We start from the raw sequence: 22364 nt of genomic DNA, 5'->3' as shown, positions 1-22364 counted from the left end.
TTCCTCTTGCGTGTCCCCCCTTGTCTTGCGTGTCCCCCCTTGTCTTGCGTGTCCCCCCTTGTCTTGCGTGTCCCCACTCTCTGGCATGTTTTCCCTTTCTAATCCAAGGCATCCTGCGTTCCAGCCTCCCTTTATGTTTCATTCATGCCTCTAATGGCCTTTGGGATGTATCGGACCTGTAAATTGTAATGACTGTAAAATAATGTTGTGTTTTTGGAATTGTTTCTGTTCTGACTCGTTGAATTTAGAAATTGAAGTAAAAAAAAAGTGAAAGCTAATAATAATTGTTATATATTGTTTGTTTCATATTTTAATGAAAGTAGTCCTGAAATAAGTGTTGAATAATTTTATGGTAGCAATTTTAAATGCTTTTCATTTTCATGTTTGAATGAGACAATGTATTCCCTTAAGAGGATTATTTCAATAAAGTTGTTTTATTCATATTATATCACTTGTTTATGTTTTTATCATACGTAAGACTAAATGCTATTTGTAATTTGTTTTGGTGCTTATTGGGCTCCCGAGGGGAGCAGCGGTCTAAAGCACTGCATCTCAGTGCAAGAGGCATCACTACAGTCCCTTGTTCGAATCCAGGCTGTATCACATCCGGCAGTGATTGGGAGTCCCATAGGGCGGCGCACAATTGGCCCAGCGTCGTCCGGGTTTGGCCGGGGTAGGCCGTCATTGTAAATAAGAATTTGTTCTTAACTGACCTGCCTAGTTAATTAAAGGTAAAATAACAAATAAAAGAAAAAAAAATGGTGCATATACACTCATGTGAAAAAGTAAGTACACTCCCTGGAAAATTAAAATATATATTACATTTACATTTTAGTCATTTAGCAGACACTCTTGTCCAGAGCGACTTACAGTAAGTAGTGAATACATACATTTCATTTCATGCATTTTTTTAAAAACTTTTATTTGGAAACATGGATATTTGAGCTAAATTTCAACCACATTCATTGATAACGGTAACTCAATTTAACAAATCACACAAAAACAATTAAACTTTGAAGATGTTATGCAATTAAAATAAACAAAAATTTATTTTCCTTACGCAGAAAAAGTTAGTACTACTTTTACCATCACATTAAATGGCTAAAATTAGGATCAGGTGCAACAAAAACAGGTCCAAAATGATTAAAAAAATCATTAGAGAGTACATTGGGGAAGATCCAGCCTTCCATAAAGATTATAAACTTGGTCTGGTCTTAACCATATATGGCTGTCTGGTTACACATCATGCCAAGATCTAAAGGCCTCCTCAGAAGAAACATTATTGATGCCCATGAGTCTGGGACGGGTTACAAATCCATTTCCAAGCAATTGGAAGGTCATCATTCCACTGTCAGATGGAGAAAATTACCAGACCACTAGCAATCTACTTAGGACATGTCGTCCCACCAAATTCAGCCCAAGAGCTGACCGAAAGATGCTCATAGAAGTCTCTAAGAACCCCAAGGTAACATCAAGGGATCTACAGGCCTCTCTTGCCACAATCAATATCAACGTTCATGGGTCAACAGTCAGAAAGAGATTGCACAAACTTGGCCTACATGAGAGGTCAGGAAGGAAGAAGCCTCTGCTTTTAAAAAATAATATCAAGACAAGACTGACGTCTGCCAGACAACACCTGGGTAAAGACCAAAACCACCTGGGTTAAAGACCAAAAGCACCTGGGTTAAAGACCAAAACCACCTGGGTTAAAGACCAAAACCACCTGGTTAAAAACCAAAACCACCTGGGTTAAAGACCAAAACCACCTGGGGTAAAGACCAAAACCACCTGGGTTAAAGACCAAAACCACCTGGTTAAAGACCAAAACCACCTGGGTTAGAGACCAAAACCACCTGGGTTAGAGACCAAAACCACCTGGGTAAAGACCAAAACCACCTGGGTAAAGACCAAAACCACCTGGGTTAAAGACCAAAACCACCTGGGTTAAAGACCAAAACCACCTGGGTTAGAGACCAAAACCACCTGGGTTAAAGACCAAAACCACCTGGGTTAAAGACCAAAACCACCTGGGTAAAGACCAAAACCACCTGGGTTAAAGACCAAAACTATTGGAACAATGTGCTCTGGACAGATGAGTCAAAGGTGGAGTTGTTTGGCTGCAATGCCATGCGCCATGTTTAGCAAAAAACGAAACACTGCCTTCTAACAGAACAACCTCATACCAACTGTTTGGGGCTGCTTTGCTGCATCAGGGCCTGGCCAACTTGCCGTCATTGAGTCAACCATGATTTCTATATTGTACCAGAGAATTCTTGAGGAGAATGTGAGGCCATCTGTCAAGAAGCTGATCCAAAACACACAAGCAAAGCTACAACAAAATGGCTCAGAAATAAGAAATGGAGGGTTATGGAATGGCCGAGTCAAAGCTCAGATCTCAATCCTGTAGGAATGGAGGGTTGTGGAATGGCCGAGTCAAACCCAGATCTCTATCCTGTAGAAATGGAGGGTTATGGAATGGCCGAGTCAAAGCTCAGATCTCAATCCTGTAGGAATGGAGGGTTGTGGAATGGCCGAGTCAAACCCAGATCTCAATCCTGTAGAAATGGAGGGTTGTGGAATGGCCGAGTCAAACCCAGATCTCTATCCTGTAGAAATGGAGGGTTATGGAATGGCCGAGTCAAAGCCCAGATCTCTATCCTGTAGAAATGGAGGGTTATGGAATGGCCGAGTCAAACCCAGATCTCTATCCTGTAGAAATGGAGGGTTATGGAATGGCCGAGTCAAACCCAGATCTCTATCCTGTAGAAATGGAGGGTTATGGAATGGCCGAGTCAAAGCTCATATCTCAATCCTGTAGAAATGGAGGGTTGTGGAATGGCCGAGTCAAAGCTCATATCTCAATCCTGTAGAAATGGAGGGTTGTGGAATGGCCGAGTCAAACCCAGATCTCAATCCTGTAGAAATGGAGGGTTGTGGAATGGCCGAGTCAAACCCAGATCTCAATCCTGTAGAAATGGAGGGTTGTGGAATGGCCGAGTCAAACCCAGATCTCAATCCTGTACAAATGGAGGGTTGTGGAATGGCCGAGTCAAAGCTCATATCTCAATCCTGTAGAAATGGAGGGTTGTGGAATGGCCGAGTCAAACCCAGATCTCAATCCTGTACAAATGGAGGGTTATGGAATGGCCGAGTCAAACCCAGATCTCTATCCTGTAGAAATGGAGGGTTGTGGAATGGCCGAGTCAAACCCAGATCTCAATCCTGTACAAATGGAGGGTTATGGAATGGCCGAGTCAAACCCAGATCTCAATCCTGTACAAATGGAGGGTTGTGGAATGGCCGAGTCAAAGCTCATATCTCAATCCTGTAGAAATGGAGGGTTGTGGAATGGCCGAGTCAAAGCTCATATCTCAATCCTGTAGAAATGGAGGGTTGTGGAATGGCCGAGTCAAACCCAGATCTCAATCCTGTAGAAATGGAGGGTTGTGGAATGGCCGAGTCAAACCCAGATCTCAATCCTGTAGAAATGGAGGGTTGTGGAATGGCCGAGTCAAACCCAGATCTCAATCCTGTAGAAATGGAGGGTTGTGGAATGGCCGAGTCAAACCCAGATCTCAATCCTGTAGAAATGGAGGGTTGACATTCCGGCACTAAAACATCTGTAACCCATTTACAGTAAAAGGTATTTCTATTCTGATTTCAGATGATCAATCCTTACAAAATAAGGAAGACAATGTGCTCAAAGGTTTTTCCTGTATCGTCATTAGAAAGTTTTGTGAATGGCATTTGTTTGGAAGAAAAGCAAAGATTTTTAGTATTTAGATGCACATTTTCACAGGTGTTTTTTCTTGATTGATTACCATTTGATTGATATGGTGCTATAGTATGTCATATCATTTGAAAGAGCTGTTTCTCAGCTTTTCAAATATATATCATGTTTTCATATAAGGTTTGACAAGAGCAAATTTTGCTTATTAATGCACACCGTTTTTTCAGCCAATTTTGGGAAACAATGCCAAGATGGGAATTTACAGATCCAGTTAGCTGGTGTTCTAAAGCCTGGTGTTTCCCCTTTCAAACAGTTCAGAGTATGATGAGTGTTCCTATTGTTTGGAATTTCATCTTAATGTCTCAGAGCAGAGTCTCATATCTCATGGTGTCTCTGAGAAGAGTCTCATATCTCATGGTGTCTCAGAGCAGAGCCTCATATCTCATGGTGTCTCTGAGAAGAGTCTCATATCTCATGGTGTCTCAGAGCAGAGCCTCATATCTCATGGTGTCTCAGAGCAGAGCCTCATATCTCATGGTGTCTCAGAGCAGAGCCTCATATCTCATGGTGTCTCTGAGCGGAGTCTCATACATCATGGTGTCTCAGAGCAGAGTCTCGTGTCTCATGGTGTCTGAGAAGAGCCTTATATATCATGGTGTCTCAGAGCAGAGTCTCATATCTCATGGTGTCTCAGAGCGGAGCCTCATATCTCATGGTGTCTCTGAGCCTCATATCTCATGGTGTCTCAGAGCAGAGCCTCATATCTCATGGTGTCTCAGAGCGGAGTCTCATATCTCATGGTGTCTCTGAGTCTCATATCTCATGGTGTCTCAGAGCAGAGTCTCATATCTCATGGTGTCTCAGAGCAGAGCCTCATATCTCATGGTGTCTCAGAGCGGAGTCTCATATCTCATGGTGTCTCTGAGTCTCATATCTCATGGTGTCTCAGAGCAGAGCCTCATATCTCATGGTGTCTGAGAGCAGAGCCTCATATCTCATGATGTCTGAGAGCAGAGCCTCATATCTCATGGTGTCTCAGAGCAGAGCCTCATATCTCATGGTGTCTCAGAGCAGAGCCTCATATCTCATGGTGTCTCTGAGCCTCATATCTCATGGTGTCTCAGAGTGGAGCCTCATATCTCATGGTGTCTCTGAGCAGAGCCTCATATCTCATGGTGTCTGAGAGCAGAGCCTCATATCTCATGGTGTCTCTGAGCCTCATATCTCATGGTGTCTCAGAGCAGAGTCTCATATCTCATGGTGTCTCTAAGCCTCATATCTCATGGTGTCTCAGAGCAGAGCCTCATATCTCATGGTGTCTCTGAGCCTCATATCTCATGGTGTCTCAGAGTGGAGCCTCATATCTCATGGTGTCTCTGAGCCTCATATCTCATGGTGTCTCAGAGCAGAGCCTCATATCTCATGGTGTCTGAGAGCAGAGCCTCATATCTCATGGTGTCTCAGAGCAGAGCCTCATATCTCATGGTGTCTCAGAGCAGAGCCTCATATCTCATGGTGTCTCAGAGCAGAGTCTCATATCTCATGGTGTCTCAGAGCAGAGTCTCATATCTCATGGTGTCTCAGAGCAGAGTCTCATATCTCATGGTGTCTCAGAGCGGAGTCTCATATCTCATGGTGTCTCTGAGCGGAGTCTCATATATCATGGTGTCTCTGTGGCTTATGGCACCGTGGCCTGGTACTGGAATAGCACATAGAGGTGGATACAGGTCTGTAGCACTGAGGGGAATGGATCTGTAGCTCTCCGATCCTACACAACTATAGACGTGTTAATGTGTTAATATCTAATCTCTCTATAGCCTGGTTAAACCTGACTTATTGGCGCCATAGCCTGGTATGGAAATAGAATAGCACTGTGAGGGATACAGCTCTGTTATCTCTGTCATTCACTCTGATCCTAGACAGCTATAGACGTGTTAATATAGCACTGTGAGGGATTACAGCTCTGTTATCTCTGTCATTCACTCTGATCCTAGACAGCTATAGACGTGTTATATAGCACTGTGAGGATAACAGCTCTGTTATCTCTGTCATTCACTCTGATCCTAGACAGCTATAGACGTGTTAATATAGCACTGTGAGGGATTACAGCTCTGTTATCTCTGTCATTCACTCTGATCCTAGACAGCTATAGACGTGTTAATATAGCACTGTAGGGATTACAGCCTGTTATCTCTGTCATCACTCTGATCCTAGACGGCTATAGACGTGTTAATATAGCACTGTGAGGGATTACAGCTCTGTTATCTCTGTCATTCACTCTGATCCTAGACAGCTAAGACGTGTTAATATAGCACTGTGAGGGATAACAGCTCTGTTATCTCTGTCATTCACTCTGATCCTAGACAGCTATAGACGTGTTAATATAGCACTGTGAGGGATTACAGCTCTGTTATCTCTGTCATTCACTCTGATCCTAGACGGCTATAGACGTGTTAATGTGTAATATCTTTCCGTGCTGCACAAATAGTCACGGTTTAACTGATCAGCCTGTGTTTAGTGGCTGGTGTTTCTAAAGTATATCTGGTTAAACGTAGTTGGGTTTACCAAAGCCTGTCGTAGGTAAATTACTATGTTATCTCCACAACTTAGACAGACAGCCGCCACAAAGTAAAAATTAGATATAAAATATATATATATATATATATATATGTTTGACAGTGTTCTTTCTATGACTGAATGGATGAAATTCGTAACTCGAAGATTTTTGCTGTTCAACGAGTGACCTGAGTCTTGATCTGTGCATGAAATAATATACTACTTTAGTAATGAATCCTCTTTGGGGAAACCTACCGCAGTTTGTGTTACAGAGATCCTGTAATTCTCTGGGTTGTGGTTAGTGTATGACGTTACGTTTCTCTTACCCTCCGACCCACTCGTCCTCTTCTTGCTCTGTCTCTGCCCCATCTACAGCAGCAACAGCTCCAGGCTCAGCACCTGTCCCATGCAGCCCACGGTGGTCCACCCCTTCTGGCTGCACACCCCTCGGGACTCCAGCCTCCCGGAATAATCCCAGGGTCTGGACTACTGGCCCTGGGAGCTCTGGGGAGCCAGGCTAACCTCCCTGTTAAAGATGAGAAGAATCACCATGATGTGGAACACAGAGGTGATGAAATGACTCTGCTTAGTAGCCTTACTTCTTCTGTATCAGGAGTGATTAAGGTGGATGTGTTTTGTGTAAATTGTGTAGTGATGTTTTCATGCAGCAGTGTGAAGAATACTAGCCTAAATGACATCATCAAAAGTTGCGGGGGGGGAAGTGGCCAAAGTGGAATCATTCATGTTTGGGAAGTGGAATCCGCCGTTTTGGACGGAATATCCGAACGGACGTTAATATTAGATTACTTGGGATGGTATTGATTTTTGTAAAAATATATATATATTTTTAAATGATCTATGTGACATCGCTACATAGACCATTACATTCTGCAGTTTAATAAAACAACAGTTTTCAAGAGCCCCGACACATTAAATACAACACACCGGTAGTCTACACACACCGGTAGCCTACACACACCTGTAGCCTACACACACCTGTAGCCTACACACACCGGTAGCCTACACACACCGGTAGCCTACACACACCGGTAGCCTACACACACCTGTAGTCTACACACACCGGTAGCCTACACACACCTGTAGCCTACACACACCGGTAGCCTACACACACCTGTAGCCTACACACACCGGTAGCCTACACACACCGGTAGCCTACACACACCGGTAGCCTACACACACCTGTAGCCTACACACACCGGTAGCCTACACACACCTGTAGCCTACACACACCGGTAGCCTACACACACCTGTAGCCTACACACACCGGTAGCCTACACACACCTGTAGCCTACACACACCGGTAGCCTACACACACCGGTAGCCTACACACACCGGTAGCCTACACACACCTGTAGCCTACACACACCGGTAGCCTACACACACCTGTAGCCTACACACACCGGTAGCCTACACACACCTGTAGCCTACACACACCGGTAGCCTACACACACCTGTAGCCTACACACACCGGTAGCCTACACACACCTGTAGCCTACACACACCGGTAGCCTACACACACCGGTAGCCTACACACACCTGTAGCCTACACACACCGGTAGCCTACACACACCTGTAGCCTACACACACCGGTAGCCTACACACACCTGTAGCCTACACACACCGGTAGCCTACACACACCTGTAGCCTACACACACCGGTAGCCTACACACACCTGTAGCCTACACACACCGGTAGCCTACACACACCTGTAGCCTACACACACCGGTAGCCTACACACACCGGTAGCCTACACACACCGGTAGCCTACACACACCTGTAGCCTACACACACCGGTAGCCTACACACACCTGTAGCCTACACACACCGGTAGCCTACACACACCTGTAGCCTACACACACCGGTAGCCTACACACACCGGTAGCCTACACACACCTGTAGCCTACACACACCGGTAGCCTACACACACCTGTAGCCTACACACACCGGTAGCCTACACACACCTGTAGCCTACACACACCGGTAGCCTACACACACCTGTAGCCTACACACACCTGTAGCCTACACACACCGGTAGCCTACACACACCTTGTAGCCTACACACACCGGTAGCCTACACACACCTGTAGCCTACACACACCTGTAGCCTACACACACCTGTAACCTACACACTTGTCGTCATCGGTCTATCAAAGCGGCCAGAGGCTCCATGTGTGTAGCAAGTAAAGTCGGAAGATTTCGAATCTATGCAAAAATGGAGTTACATTATTTACAGAATGAAGTTGCCTAAGTGAGGAGTAGGCTACGATGATCAACCAACAGGAAGGCTGTTTCATATGAATGGAGTTGTAGACAAGGACTGGAAGCTCAGCAAAATAGCCAACAAGTTTGTCTATCTAGCACGAGTCGTTTCGGCTACTTTGTCTCTCCCACAGATTGTCTCACACACACCGGCCCCTGCCCCTCTCTCGCCCCCCTCCCGCACCCCTAGGGCAACACACCGGCCCCTGCCCCTCTCTCGCCCCCCTCCCGCACCCCTAGGGCAGCACACCGGCCCCTGCCCCTCTCTCGCCCCCCCTCCCGCACCCCTAGGGCAGCACACCGGCCCCTGCCCCTCTCTCGCCCCCCCTCCCGCACCCCTAGGGCATAACACCGGCCCCTGCCCCTCTCTCGCCCCCCTCCCGCACCCCTAGGGCAGCACACCGGCCCCTGCCCCTCTCTCGCCCCCCTCCCGCACCCCTAGGGCAGCACAACGGCCCCTGCCCCTCTCTCGCCCCCCTCCCGCACCCCTAGGGCAGCACACCGGCCCCTGCCCCTCTCTCGCCCCCCCTCCCGCACCCCTAGGGCAGCACACCGGCCCCTGCCCCTCTCTCGCCCCCCTCCCGCACCCCTATGGCAGCACACCGGCCCCTGCGCCTCTCTCGCCCCCCTCCCGCACCCCTAGGGCAGCACACTGGCCCCTGCCCCTCTCTCGCCCCCCTCCCGCACCCCTAGGGCAGCACACCGGCCCCTGCGCCTCTCTCGCCCCCTTCCCGCACCCCTAGGGCAGCACACCGGCCCCTGCCCCTCTCTCGCCCCCCTCCCGCACCCCTAGGGCAGCACACCGGCCCCTGCCCATCTCTCGCCCCCCTCCCGCACCCCTAGGGCAGCACACCGGGCCCTGCCCCTCTCTCGCCCCCCTCCCGCACCCCTAGGGCAGCACACTGGCCCCTGCCCCTCTCTCGCCCCCCTCCCGCACCCCTAGGGCAGCACACCGGCCCCTGACCCTCTCTCGCCCCCCTAGGGCAGCACACCGGCCCCTGCCCCTCTCTCGCCCCACTCCCGCATCCCTAGGGCAGCACACCGGCCCCTGCCCCTCTCGCCCCCCTCCCGCACCCCTAGGGCAGCACACCGGCCCCTGCCCCTCTCTCGCCCCCCTCCCGCACCCCTAGGGCAGCACACTGGCCCCTGCCCCTCTCTCGCCCCCTTCCCGCACCCCTAGGGCAGCACACCGGCCCCTGCGCCTCTCTCGCCCCCGTCCCGCATCCCGAAGGCAACACACCGGCCCCTGCCCCTCTCTCGCCCCCCTCCCGCACCCCTAGGGCAGCACACCGGCCCCTGCGCCTCTCTCGCCCCCCTCCCGCACCCCTAGGGCAGCACACCGGCCCCTGCCCCTCTCTCGCCCCCCTCCCGTACCCCTAGGGCAGCACACCGGCCCCTGACCCTCTCTCGCCCCCCTAGGGCAGCACACCGGCCCCTGCCCCTCTCTCGCCCCACTCCCGCATCCCTAGGGCAGCACACCGGCCCCTGCGCCTCTCTCGCCCCCCTCCCCCATCCCGAAGGCAACACACCGGCACTCTCTCTGGTCATGCGAGCAAGTCTCCATTGAAGTAAAACACGTATTTCGACTAACCGGGTTATCCGAAGAAATGTCGTGATATTATTTGAATAGTGGAATCATTTGAAATGCCCATCCCCTACCCCCTTTAGGCCAGCTCGTTAAGAGAAAGCACAGCCTTTCTGAATTCTCCTACATTCTCTCTGGGTAATGAGCTGGTACATTCTCAGGCTGTGACTGGCTAGAACAGCAATTCTGATAAAGAGTTTTGCCCTGCAGTCAAATCTTGTTTTGATATGCTAACTGACTTGTTTTTTTCTTTTCATGGCTGGTCGTCACTGATTGCCATCTCTCCTGCCGTGGCCAATTCCTATAAGCAGAGAGCACGGTGAGTTTTGCCAAATTCAATCTCTTTGGGGTTTTTTTCTCTGCATGTACTATAAGATAATGTGTGTGTGTAGTATTTACTATTTTCCTTGAATCTACACTGAACAAAAATATAAACACAACATGAAACAATTTCTAAGATTTTATTGAGTTACAGTTCATTTAAGGAAATCAAGTCAATTTCACATGACTGGGAATATAGATATGCATCTGTTGGTCACAGATACCTTTAAAGAAAAAGGTAGGGGGCGTGGATCAGAAAACCAGTCGGTATCTGATGTGACCACCATTTGACTCATGCAGCGCTACACATCTCCTTCACATAGAGTTGATCAGGCTGTTGATTGTGGCCTGAGGAATGTTTCTCAACTCCTCTTCAATGGAAGTTTCTGGATATTGGTGGGAACTGGAATACGCTGTCGTACACATCGATCCAGAGCATCCCAAACATGCTCAATGGGTGACATGTCTGGTGAGTATGCAGGCCATGGAAGAACTGGGACATTTTCACCTTCCAGGAATTGTGTACAGATCCTCGCGACATGGGGCCGTTCGTTATCATGCTGAAACATGAGGTGATGGCGGCAGATGAACGGCACGACAACGGGCCTCAGGATCTCATCACGGTATCTCTATCTATTCAAATTGCAATCGATAAAATGCATTTGTGTTCGTTGTCCGTAGCTTATGCCTGCCCCATACCATAACCCCACCTCCACCATGGGGCCCATACCATAACCCCACCTCCACCATGGGGCCCATACCATAACCCCACCGTCACCATGGTGCACTCTGTTCACAACGTTGACATCTGCAAACCGCTCACCCACAATACACCATATACAAGGTGCACCTGGGAAACACTGCATTAAGCAATGCCATCTATCCGGTACAGTAGAAACCGGGATTCATCCACGCCTGAATGCCAAAGAAACCTGGCACCATCCCTACGATGGTTCTGTATTGGCTGGAACGCGCCGTCTGCCACCTATCCGGTACAGTAGAAACCGGGATTCATCCGTGAAGAGCACACTTCTCCAGCGTTCCAGTGGCCATCGAAGGTGATCATTTACCCACTGAAGTCGGTTACGACACCAAACTGCAGTCAGGTCAAGACCCTGGTGAGGACGACGAGCACGCCGAAGAGCTTCCCTGAGGCTGTTTCTCTTACAGTTTGTGTAGAAATATTTTGGTTGTGCAAACCCGACCTCACAACCGCAGACAGGACCTCCACATCCGGCTTCTTCACCTGAGGGATCGTCTGAGACCAGCCACCCTGGACAGCTGATGAAACTGAGGAGTATTTCTGTCTGTAATAAAGCCCTTTTGTGGGCAAAAAAAAACTAATTCTGATTGGTTGGGCCTGGCTCCCCAGTGGGTGGGGCTATGCCCTCTCAGGTCCACCCACGGCTGCGCCCCTGCCCAGTCATAAAATCCATCGATTAGAGCCTAATGATTTTATTTCAATTGGACTGATTTCCTTATATGAACTGTAACTCAGTAAAATTGTTGAAATTGTTCCATGTTGCTTCTGTATTTTGTTTAGTAAAATTACAACATCATTCCTTAAAGTGGTAGACTTCCCCTCATCCAGTGTTCTGCAGCTCGAATAAAACATGAACCAAAGCTCCAAAAACACCCAAGTAACGTGCTTTTAGAAACGTCCACACGCTCAGTATAGCGATGCAGGTGTTGTAACGCAGGAAATTGTGCCAATCTGAAACTTTAACCCGGAATGTTATTCAATTGTGTTCAACTCGAGCTGTTTACTCTACGCAGCTGCTATGCAGGCCGTGCTGCTATGCAGGCCGTGCTGCTATGCAGGCCGTGCTGCTATGCAGGCCGTGCTGGTGCTGCTATGCAGGCCGTGCTGCTATATGCAGGCCGTGCTGCTATATGCAGGCCGTGCTGGTGCTGCTATGCAGGCCGTGCTGCTATGCAGGCCGTGCTGCTATGCAGGCCGTGCTACTATGCAGGCCGGTGCTGGTGCTGCTATGCAGGCCGTGCTGATATGCAGGCCGTGCTGCTATGCAGGCCGTGCTGATATGCAGGCCGTGCTGGTGCTGCTATGCAGGCCGTGCTGCTATGCAGGCCGTGCTGGTGCTGCTATGCAGGCCGTGCTGCTATATGCAGGCCGTGCTGCTATGCAGGCCGTGCTGCTATGCAGGCCGTGCTGGTGCTGCTATGCAGGCCGTGCTGCTATATGCAGGCCGTGCTGCTATATGCAGGCCGTGCTGCTATGCAGGCCGTGCTGGTGCTGCTATGCAGGCCGTGCTGCTATGCAGGCCGTGCTGCTATATGCAGGCCGTGCTGCTATGCAGGCCGTGCTGGTGCTGCTATGCAGGCCGTGCTGCTATATGCAGGCCGTGCTGCTATGCAGGCCGTGCTGCTATATGCAGGCCGTGCTGCTATATGCAGGCCGTGCTGCTATGCAGGCCGTGCTGGTGCTGCTATGCAGGCCGTGCTGCTATATGCAGGCCGTGCTGCTATGCAGGCCGTGCTGCTATATGCAGGCCGTGCTGCTATATGCAGGCCGTGCTGCTATGCAGGCCGTGCTGGTGCTGCTATGCAGGCCGTGCTGCTATATGCAGGCCGTGCTGCTATATGCAGGCCGTGCTGCTATATGCAGGCCGTGCTGCTATATGCAGGCCGTGCTGCTATGCAGGCCGTGCTGGCCGGGGGGATGGTCCCTATAGTATTATTGTTTTGTGAATTATTAACGATTTCTTATAGATTGTCATTCTGGTTCTATTACATTCGGTTCCAATCCCAGCACAGAACCAGATGCCTCAGATGGATTAAAAGCCTAGTGTGTAGGTCCAGTTCCAAACACTACCATGACATCAGCTTGTCCTAGCCAACAGAACGGGCCTTGAACGGGCCTGGACTTAAAGGCAGCTTGTTTTCAGAAGCTTCCCTCCCTCGCTCCCTCCCGTCCCTCCCTCCCTACCTCTTGTCCCGCCCCCGTCCCCCCAACAACACTACACGACAAACTACTACAGAGGGACATGATCAGAGGCCCTTTCTCTGATGAGTGAGTGAGTGAGTGAGTGAGTGAGTGAGTGAGTGAGTGAGTGAGTGAGTGAGTGAGTGAGTGAGTGAGTGAGTGAGTGAGTGAGTGAGTGAGTGAGTTAGTCAGTGAGTCAGTTAGTTAGTTAGTCAGTTAGTTAGTTAGTTTAGATGGTTCTTCTTCTCCAGGCTTCCACAAAGGCTATTACGACATCTCACTGTAGAAAAGGAAGAACCAAGCCGCTGTCCGGTCCTACAGAACGGATCAGATTTACTGCCATTTTATTTGCCTGTTAAACACAGCCAGCCTGATACTCTTACATTCCTTCTTGTCTTTATTCTAAGAGATCAAAAGATACAGATTGTTGTATATATTTTTTTCTAATGTGTCTTTTTTCTAGCTTCATGAGATCTAAAACACGGACAAAGTCAGAGACGGCACGGCAGTCTAGTATAGAAGAAGTTAACTAAAAGAGGATGGTCAGATTAGACCAAGGGGTTCTCAAAGTTTTTGGTTCCGCGGATCCTTTTTTGTGATAACAAATGAATCAGGGACCCCCTCATAATAATAATAATACAACTCGAGTGAGATAAAAAGTATCATTCAAAGGGTTTTTACTATGATTTAGGCAGTGCGTGGCCGGACAAACCAAGTCTCGGGCCCTGGGAAGGAATATTAAAAAGGCGAAGGAAAGAAAGTTGTACAGTTTTTAAGCAGAAATACAGTGCATTCGGAAAGTATTCAGACCCCTTCACTTTTTCCACATTTTGTTACGTTATTCTAAAATGGATTACTTTTTAAAAAAAATTCTCGTCAGTCTGCACACAATACCCCATAATGACAAAGCAAAAAAATATATATCTAAATTTGAGCAAATTTATTAAATAAAAAACTGAAATATCACATTTACATACGTAATTCAGACTTTTGGCAGCGATTACAGCCTCGGGTCTTGGGGATGACCACTCTACCATAAAGGCCTAATTGGCGGAGTGCTGCAGAGATATTTGCCCTTCTGGAAGGTTCTCCCATCTCCACAGAGGAACTCTGGAGCTCTGTCAGAGTGACCATTGGGTTCTTGGTCACCTCCCTGACCAAGGCCCTTCTCCCTCGATTGCTCAGTTTGGCCGGGTGGCCAGCTCTAGGAAGAGTCTTGGTGGTTCCAAACTTCTTCCATTTAAGAATGATAGAGGCCACTGTGTTCTTGGGGACCTTCAATGCTGCAGAAATGTTTTGGTACCCTTCCCCAGATCTGTGCCTCCACACAATCCTGTCTCGGAGCTCTACACTCAATTCCTTCGACGTCATTATGGGGTAGTGTGTGTGGATTGATGAGGGCAAAAAATTATTTGATCAATTTTAGAATAAGGCTGTAACGTAACAAAATGTGGAAAAAGGGAAGGGGTCTGAATACTTTTCGTAATGCGCTGTATAAAACATAAATATGGGGGGGAAATCTACACTACTTTCTCTCTAAGGACCAGGGGAAGAGTTAACAACATAGTACACTACTTTCTCTCTAAGGACCAGGGGAAGAGTTGACAACATAGTACACTACTTTCTCTCTAAGGACCAGGGGAAGAGTTGACAACATAGTACACTACTTTCTCTCTAAGGACCAGGGGAAGAGTTGACAACATAGTACACTACTTTCTCTCTAAGGACCAGGGGAAGAGTTGACAACATAGTACACTACTTTCTCTCTAAGGACCAGGGGAAGAGTTGACAACATAGTACACTACTTTCTCTCTAAGGACCAGGGGAAGAGTTGACAACATAGTACACTACTTTCTCTCTAAGGACCAGGGGAAGAGTTGACAACATAGTACACTACTTTCTCTCTAAGGACCAGGGGAAGAGTTGACAACATAGTACACTACTTTCTCTCTAAGGACCAGGGGAAGAGTTGACAACATAGTACACTACTTTCTCTCTAAGGACCAGGGGAAGAGTTGACAACATAGTACACTACTTTCTCTCTAAGGACCAGGGGAAGAGTTGACAACATAGTACACTACTTTCTCTCTAAGGACCAGGGGAAGAGTTGACAACATAGTACACTACTTTCTCTCTAAGGACCAGGGGAAGAGTTAACAACATAGTACACTACTTTCTCTCTAAGGACCAGGGGAAGAGTTGACAACATAGTACACTACTTTCTCTCTAAGGACCAGGGGAAGAGTTGACAACATAGTACACTACTTTCTCTCTAAGGACCAGGGGAAGAGTTGACAACATAGTACACTACTTTCTCTCTAAGGACCAGGGGAAGAGTTGACAACATAGTACACTACTTTCTCTCTAAGGACCAGGGGAAGAGTTGACAACATAGTACACTACTTTCTCTCTAAGGACCAGGGGAAGAGTTGACAACATAGTACACTACTTTCTCTCTAAGGACCAGGGGAAGAGTTGACAACATAGTACACTACTTTCTCTCTAAGGACCAGGGGAAGAGTTGACAACATAGTACACTACTTTCTCTCTAAGGACCAGGGGAAGAGTTGCAGGGGAGAAGAGAAGAATGTTCCTATTTGAAAGCCAGAAAAAAAAGGTAGCTCTCATGCTAGAAAAGGTTGAAGACCTGATTTTAAACACACTGTGATATATATAACACATCTGGCTTTAAAGGGTTATATAAATTTAAAAAATGACATTTTAAGCAGCGGTGGCCCACCGAATAGATAATAATATAGAGGGACCAGATAATAATATAGATGATTCAGATAATAATATAGAGGGACCAGATAATAATATAGAGGGACCAGATAATAATATAGAGGGACCAGATAATAATATAGAGGGACCAGATAATAATATAGAGGGACCAGATAATAATATAGAGGGACCAGATAATAATATAGAGGGACCAGATAATAATATAGAGGGACCAGATAATAATATAGAGGGACCAGATAATAATATAGAGGGACCAGATAATAATATAGAGGGACCAGATAATAATATAGAGGACCAGATAATAATATAGAGGGACCAGATAATAATATAGAGGACCAGATAATAATATAGAGGACCAGATAATAATATAGAGGGACCAGATAATAATATAGAGGGACCAGATAATAATATAGAGGGACCAGATAATAATATAGAGGGACCAGATAATAATATAGAGGGACCAGATAATAATATAGAGGGACCAGATAATAATATAGAGGGACCAGATAATAATGTAGATGATTCAGATAATAATATAGATGGACCAGATAATAATATAGAGGGACCAGATAATAATATAGAGGGACCAGATAATAATATAGAGGGACCAGATAATAATATAGAGGGACCAGATAACAATATAGAGGGACCAGATAATAATATAGATGGACCAGATAATAATATAGAGGGACCAGATAATAATATAGAGGGACCAGATAATAATATAGAGGGACCAGATAATAATATAGAGGGACCAGATAATAATATAGATGGACCAGATAATAATATAGAGGGACCAGATAATAATATAGATGGACCAGATAATAATATAGAGGGACCAGATAATAATATAGATGGACCAGATAATAATATAGAGGGACCAGATAATAATATAGAGGGACCAGATAATAATATAGAGGGACCAGATAATAATATAGAGGGACCAGATAATAATATAGATGGACCAGATAATAATATAGAGGGACCAGATAATAATATAGATGGACCAGATAATAATATAGAGGGACCAGATAATAATATAGAGGGACCAGATAATAATATAGAGGGACCAGATAATAATATAGAGGGACCAGATAATAATATAGATGGACCAGATAATAATATAGAGGGACCAGATAATAATATAGAGGGACCAGATAATAATATAGATGGACCAGATAATAATATAGAGGGACCAGATAATAATATAGATGGACCAGATAATAATATAGATGGACCAGATAATAATATAGAGGGACCAGATAATAATATAGAGGGACCAGATAATAATATAGAGGGACCAGATAATAATATAGAGGGACCAGATAATAATATAGATGGACCAGATAATAATATAGAGGGACCAGATAATAATATAGATGATTCAGATAATAATATAGATGGACCAGATAATAATATAGAGGGACCAGATAATAATATAGAGGGACCAGATAATAATATAGAGGGACCAGATAATAATATAGAGGGACCAGATAATAATATAGATGATTCAGATAATAATATAGATGGACCAGATAATAATATAGAGGGACCAGATAATAATATAGAGGGACCAGATAATAATATAGATGATTCAGATAATAATATATAGGGACCAGATAATAATATAGAGGGACCTGTATCATGTAGTCCAAGTCTTTTCTTTAATTGTAATGAAATTACAATCAGCTCTGCTGTAGGGAAAGGTGGATACCTAGTCAGGTGTACAACTGAATGCATTCAACTGAAATGTGTCTTCCGCATTTAACCCAACCCCTCTGAATCAGAGAGGTGCAGGGGTGGGCTGCTTTAATCGACATCTTCGGCGCCCAGGGAACAGTGGGTTAACTGCCTTGTTCAGGGGCAGAACGACACATTTTTACCATGTCAGTTTGGGGATTCGATCTTGCAACCTTTAGGTTACTAGTCCAACGCTCTAACGTGAAGGCTATCCGTGGTGCTAATCCCTGTGGCAGCAGCGTGAAACGACCAGTCATTTCCCTTTCTGGGTTAAACCCAGGGATTATAGTACAAACCTCATGTCTCGTTAATCATTTTATAGAAAGCAGATGAACTTGTCAAAGTGTGAACCGCAATAGGATTAACATATTTTTAAAGACTGAATTATCACGTGGATGTTATACGTCTGCATTTCTTCCAGAATAACGTCTCCCCGGCCGACAGCTTGAGGACAGCCAGTGAGAAACACAGCTCCTCCGACTACAGTCTGGACTCTAAGAAACGCAAATTGGACGAGAAGGACAATATGAGCAGATACGCAAGTTCCCCCTCAGTCCCATATATCGACCCATAACCCTTAGCTCCTAGCCCCCAAGGCACTAGATCTGAGACGGCTGAATAGGTGTATGCAATATGGCAACAATTCCAACTGGCCTATCAGAGGGCAAGATGGAGCTATGCCCACATTGTTTACACCAATCCAATCTTCAGATCTACAGTAGTGCTCAGGGGCTGGGGTTGATTGGGGATTCAGGGCTATTGACAGACACAATTGATTGGAATGAATACAGTAGATGTGCTGGTTTACAGAAAGGTATTTCATGTCATTTTGACTGTTTCTCCAATGTTCCTCTCTATAGGACAGTGATGGGGATAAGAGTGATGACCTGGTCGTAGATGTGTCCAATGAGGTAAGCAACATACAGGTGTATTAATACAGGTGTAATACTCAGTAGTCTATACTAATAGCAACATACAGGTGTATTAATACAGGTGTAATACTCAGTAGTCTATACTAATAGCAACATACAGGTGTATTAATACAGGTGTAATACTCAGTAGTCTATACTAATAGCAACATACAGGTGTATTAATACAGGTGTAATACTCAGTAGTCTATACTAATAGCAACATACAGGTGTATTAATACAGGTGTAATACTCAGTAGTCTATACTAATAGCAACATACAGGTGTATTAATACAGGTGTAATACTCAGTCTATACTAATAGCAACATACAGGTGTATTAATACAGGTGTAATACTCAGTAGTCTATACTAATAGCAACATACAGGTGTATTAATACAGGTGTAATACTCAGTCTATACTAATAGCAACATACAGGTGTATTAATACAGGTGTAATACTCAGTAGTCTATACTAATAGCAACATACAGGTGTATTAATACAGGTGTAATACTCAGTAGTCTATACTAATAGCAACAAGATTGTAGACCTCCAGAAGTCTGGTTCATCCTTGGGAGCAATTTCCAAATACCTGAAGGCACCACGTTCATCTGTACAAACAATAGTACGCAAGTATAAACACCATGGGACCACGCAGCCGTCATACCGCTCAGGAAGGAGATGCGTTCTGTCTCCTAGAGATGAACGTACTTTGGTGCGAAAGTGCAAATCAATCCCAGAACAACAGCAAAGGACCTTGTGAAGATGCTGGAGGAAACGGGCACAAAAGTATCTATATCCCCAGTAAAACGAGTCCTATATCAACATAACCTCAGCAAGGAAGAAGCCACTGCTCCAAAACCTCCATAAAAAAGCCAGACTACGGTTTGCAACTGCACATGGGGACAAAGATTGTACTTTTTGGAGAAACGTCATCTGGTCTGATGAAACAAAAATAGAACTGTTTGGCTATAATGAGCATTGTTATGTTTGGAGGAAAAAGGGGGAGGCTTGCAACCCAAAGAACACCATCCCAACCGTGAAGCACGGGGGTGGCAGCATCATGTTGTGGGGGTGCTTTGTTGCAGGAGGGACTGGTGCACTTCACAAAATACATGGCATCATGAGGCAGGAAAATGATGTAGATATATTGAAGCAACATCTCAAGACATCAGTCAGGAAGTTAAAGCTTGGTTGCAAATGGGTCTTCCAAATGGACAATGACCCCAAGCATACTTCCAAAGTTGTGGCAAAATGGCTTAAGGACAACAAAGTCAAGGTATTGGAGTGGCCATCACAAAGCCCTGACCTCAATCCTATAGAAAATGTGTGGGCAGAACTGAAAAGGCGTGTGTGAGCAAGGAGGCCTACAAACCTGACTCAGTTACATCAGCTCTGTCAGGAGGAATGGGCCAAAATTCACCCAACTTATTGTGGGAAGCTCGTGGAAGGCTACCCGAAACGTTTGACCCAAGTTCAACAATTTAAAGGCAATGCTACCAAATACTAATTGAGTGTATGTAAACTTCTGACCCAGTGGGAATGTGATGAAATAAATAAAAGCTGAAATAAATCATTCTCTCTACTATTATTCTGACATTTCACATTCTTAAAATAAAGTGGTGATCCTAAATGACCTAAGACAGGGAGTTTTTACTGGGATTAAATGTCAGGAATTGTGAAAAACTGAGTTGAAATGTATTTGGCGAAAGTTATTTGTAAACTTCCGACTTCAACTGTACTGTATCCCGGCACGTCTCAGTGACTTAGTACAATAAGGGGTGTAGTTGCTGGATGTTATTGGGCGTGGTTTGTCCTGCAAGTGTGTTACCATAGTTACTTAGGCGTGTCGTCAGAGTGATTGTTTATTATTTGTTTGTTTACTCCAGGACCCCGCTACCCCTCGGGCTAGCCCCGCTCACTCGCCCGAGGGGAACAGCATCGGTAAGCCCCGCCCCCAGAAGGACACGCCCACCAGCCCCGCCTCTGTAGCGTCGTCCAGCAGCACGCCCTCCTCCAAGAACAAGGAACACCATGTAAACATAAAAGTCCTGTGACTGTGTGTGGGACTGTGACTGTGTGTGTGACTGTGTGGGGACTGTGACTGTGGGGACTGTGTGTGGGACTGTGTGTGGGACTGTGTGTGGGACTGTGTGTGGGACTGTGGGACTGTGTGGGCTGGCGGGGGACTGTGTGTGGGACTGTGTGTGGGACTGGGACTGGGGGACTGTGTGACTGTGTGGGACTGTGACTGTGTGTGTGACTGTGTGTGGGACTGTGTGTGGGACTGTGGGACTGTGTGTGGGACTGTGTGTGGGACTGTGACTGTGTGTGGGACTGTGTGTGGGACTGTGTGTGGGACTGTGTGTGGGACTGTGTGTGGGACTGTGTGACTGTGTGGGACTGTGACTGTGTGTGTGACTGTGTGTGGGACTGTGTGACTGTGTGTGGGACTGTGTGCTGGGGGACTGTGTGACTGTGTGTGTGACTGTGTGTGTGACTATGTGTGTGTGACTGTGTGACTGTGTGTGTGACTATGTGTGTGTGACTGTGTGACTGTGTGTGTGTGTGTGTGTGTGTGTGTGTGTGTGTGTGTGTGTGTGTGTGTGTGAGAGAGACGAGAGAGCTATGAAACTGGAAAGGGATAGGACGGGATGATTCAGTGATAAAATGTAGTTGTGACAACCACCGTAGTCCTTCCAGAGTTTAGAAACGGCTATTTATTAAAAACCCTATTAGTTACAATAGAGATTAAGCCTGCTATCCCTCCCTCACTGCTTTGCACTAAACTCCCCTATTTAGGACACTACTTTTCACCAGGACCCTAAGAACTCGTATATTAATCTGTTTACAGGGCAGAAATATATAACTATAAAATGTTGGGTTAGTTAAATCCAGTGAGCTGTTAGAGACAGATAGGCAGATTGATTCTACAGCAACTAGAAGACAGGAGCCTAGCTACAGTATTATCATAGTATCTCTCTGGCTGATGTTCAGTCATCTACTGGAAACAGACAGGACAGGGAAACAGACAGGACAGGGAAACAGACAGTTATGGCTAAAGCCACTGAAGAGCAGTTGTTAATCTCTATCTCTCCATTTCTCTTATCTATCCCTCTCCCTCTGTCTTCCCCTCTCTGTCCCTCTCTCTCTCTCTCTCTCTCTCCTCTTGTGCAGAATGACAAGTCATCAATGCCAGGCCTGAAGTCGACCACCCCCACCCCTCGTAGCGACGCCCCCACCCCAGGCACCTCCACCACTCCTGGGCTGCGGCCCGTCCTGGGCAAACCCCCTGGCATGGAGGCTCTGGGTTAGTACTGCACTCCCACTGGCAATCTCTGCCTGTGTCCCCAAATGCAACCCACTCCCCCATCTAGTGCACTACTTTTAATTAGGCCCATAGAGCTCTGGTCAAAAGTAGTCTATTACCCGAATGCTAATGAAATTAGCACAAGTTTCGATGGAGGCTAACTAAATACGATAATGTGCGTAAACAAAAATAACTTATTGCAAAGACAAGCAGTTCAGCTCATAAAGTTCCACATATATAGTTAGGAGGT

The 22364-nt window shown here is 46.4% G+C and overlaps 1 protein-coding gene across 1 annotated transcript in view; it reads left to right on the top strand.

The window, feature by feature from the left end:
* The window catches only part of tle3a (TLE family member 3, transcriptional corepressor a), a 110670-nt gene that overhangs the window by 59340 nt on the left and 28966 nt on the right, over nucleotides 1–22364 (top strand). Inside the window, exons 8-12 of the mRNA XM_082968208.1 lie at nucleotides 6662–6892; nucleotides 18320–18436; nucleotides 18759–18809; nucleotides 20694–20840; nucleotides 21982–22114. Of these exons, the coding sequence (XP_082824334.1) occupies nucleotides 6662–6892; nucleotides 18320–18436; nucleotides 18759–18809; nucleotides 20694–20840; nucleotides 21982–22114 (679 nt within the window). The remainder of the gene's footprint in view (nucleotides 1–6661; nucleotides 6893–18319; nucleotides 18437–18758; nucleotides 18810–20693; nucleotides 20841–21981; nucleotides 22115–22364) is intronic.

Source organism: Salmo salar, chromosome 23 (assembly GCF_965601325.2).
Source record: "Salmo salar chromosome 23, fSalSal1, whole genome shotgun sequence".
Classification (NCBI taxonomy): domain Eukaryota; kingdom Metazoa; phylum Chordata; class Actinopteri; order Salmoniformes; family Salmonidae; genus Salmo; species Salmo salar.
Note: the sequence above shows the minus strand (reverse complement) of the source record. Positions and strands in the feature narration are given on the sequence as shown.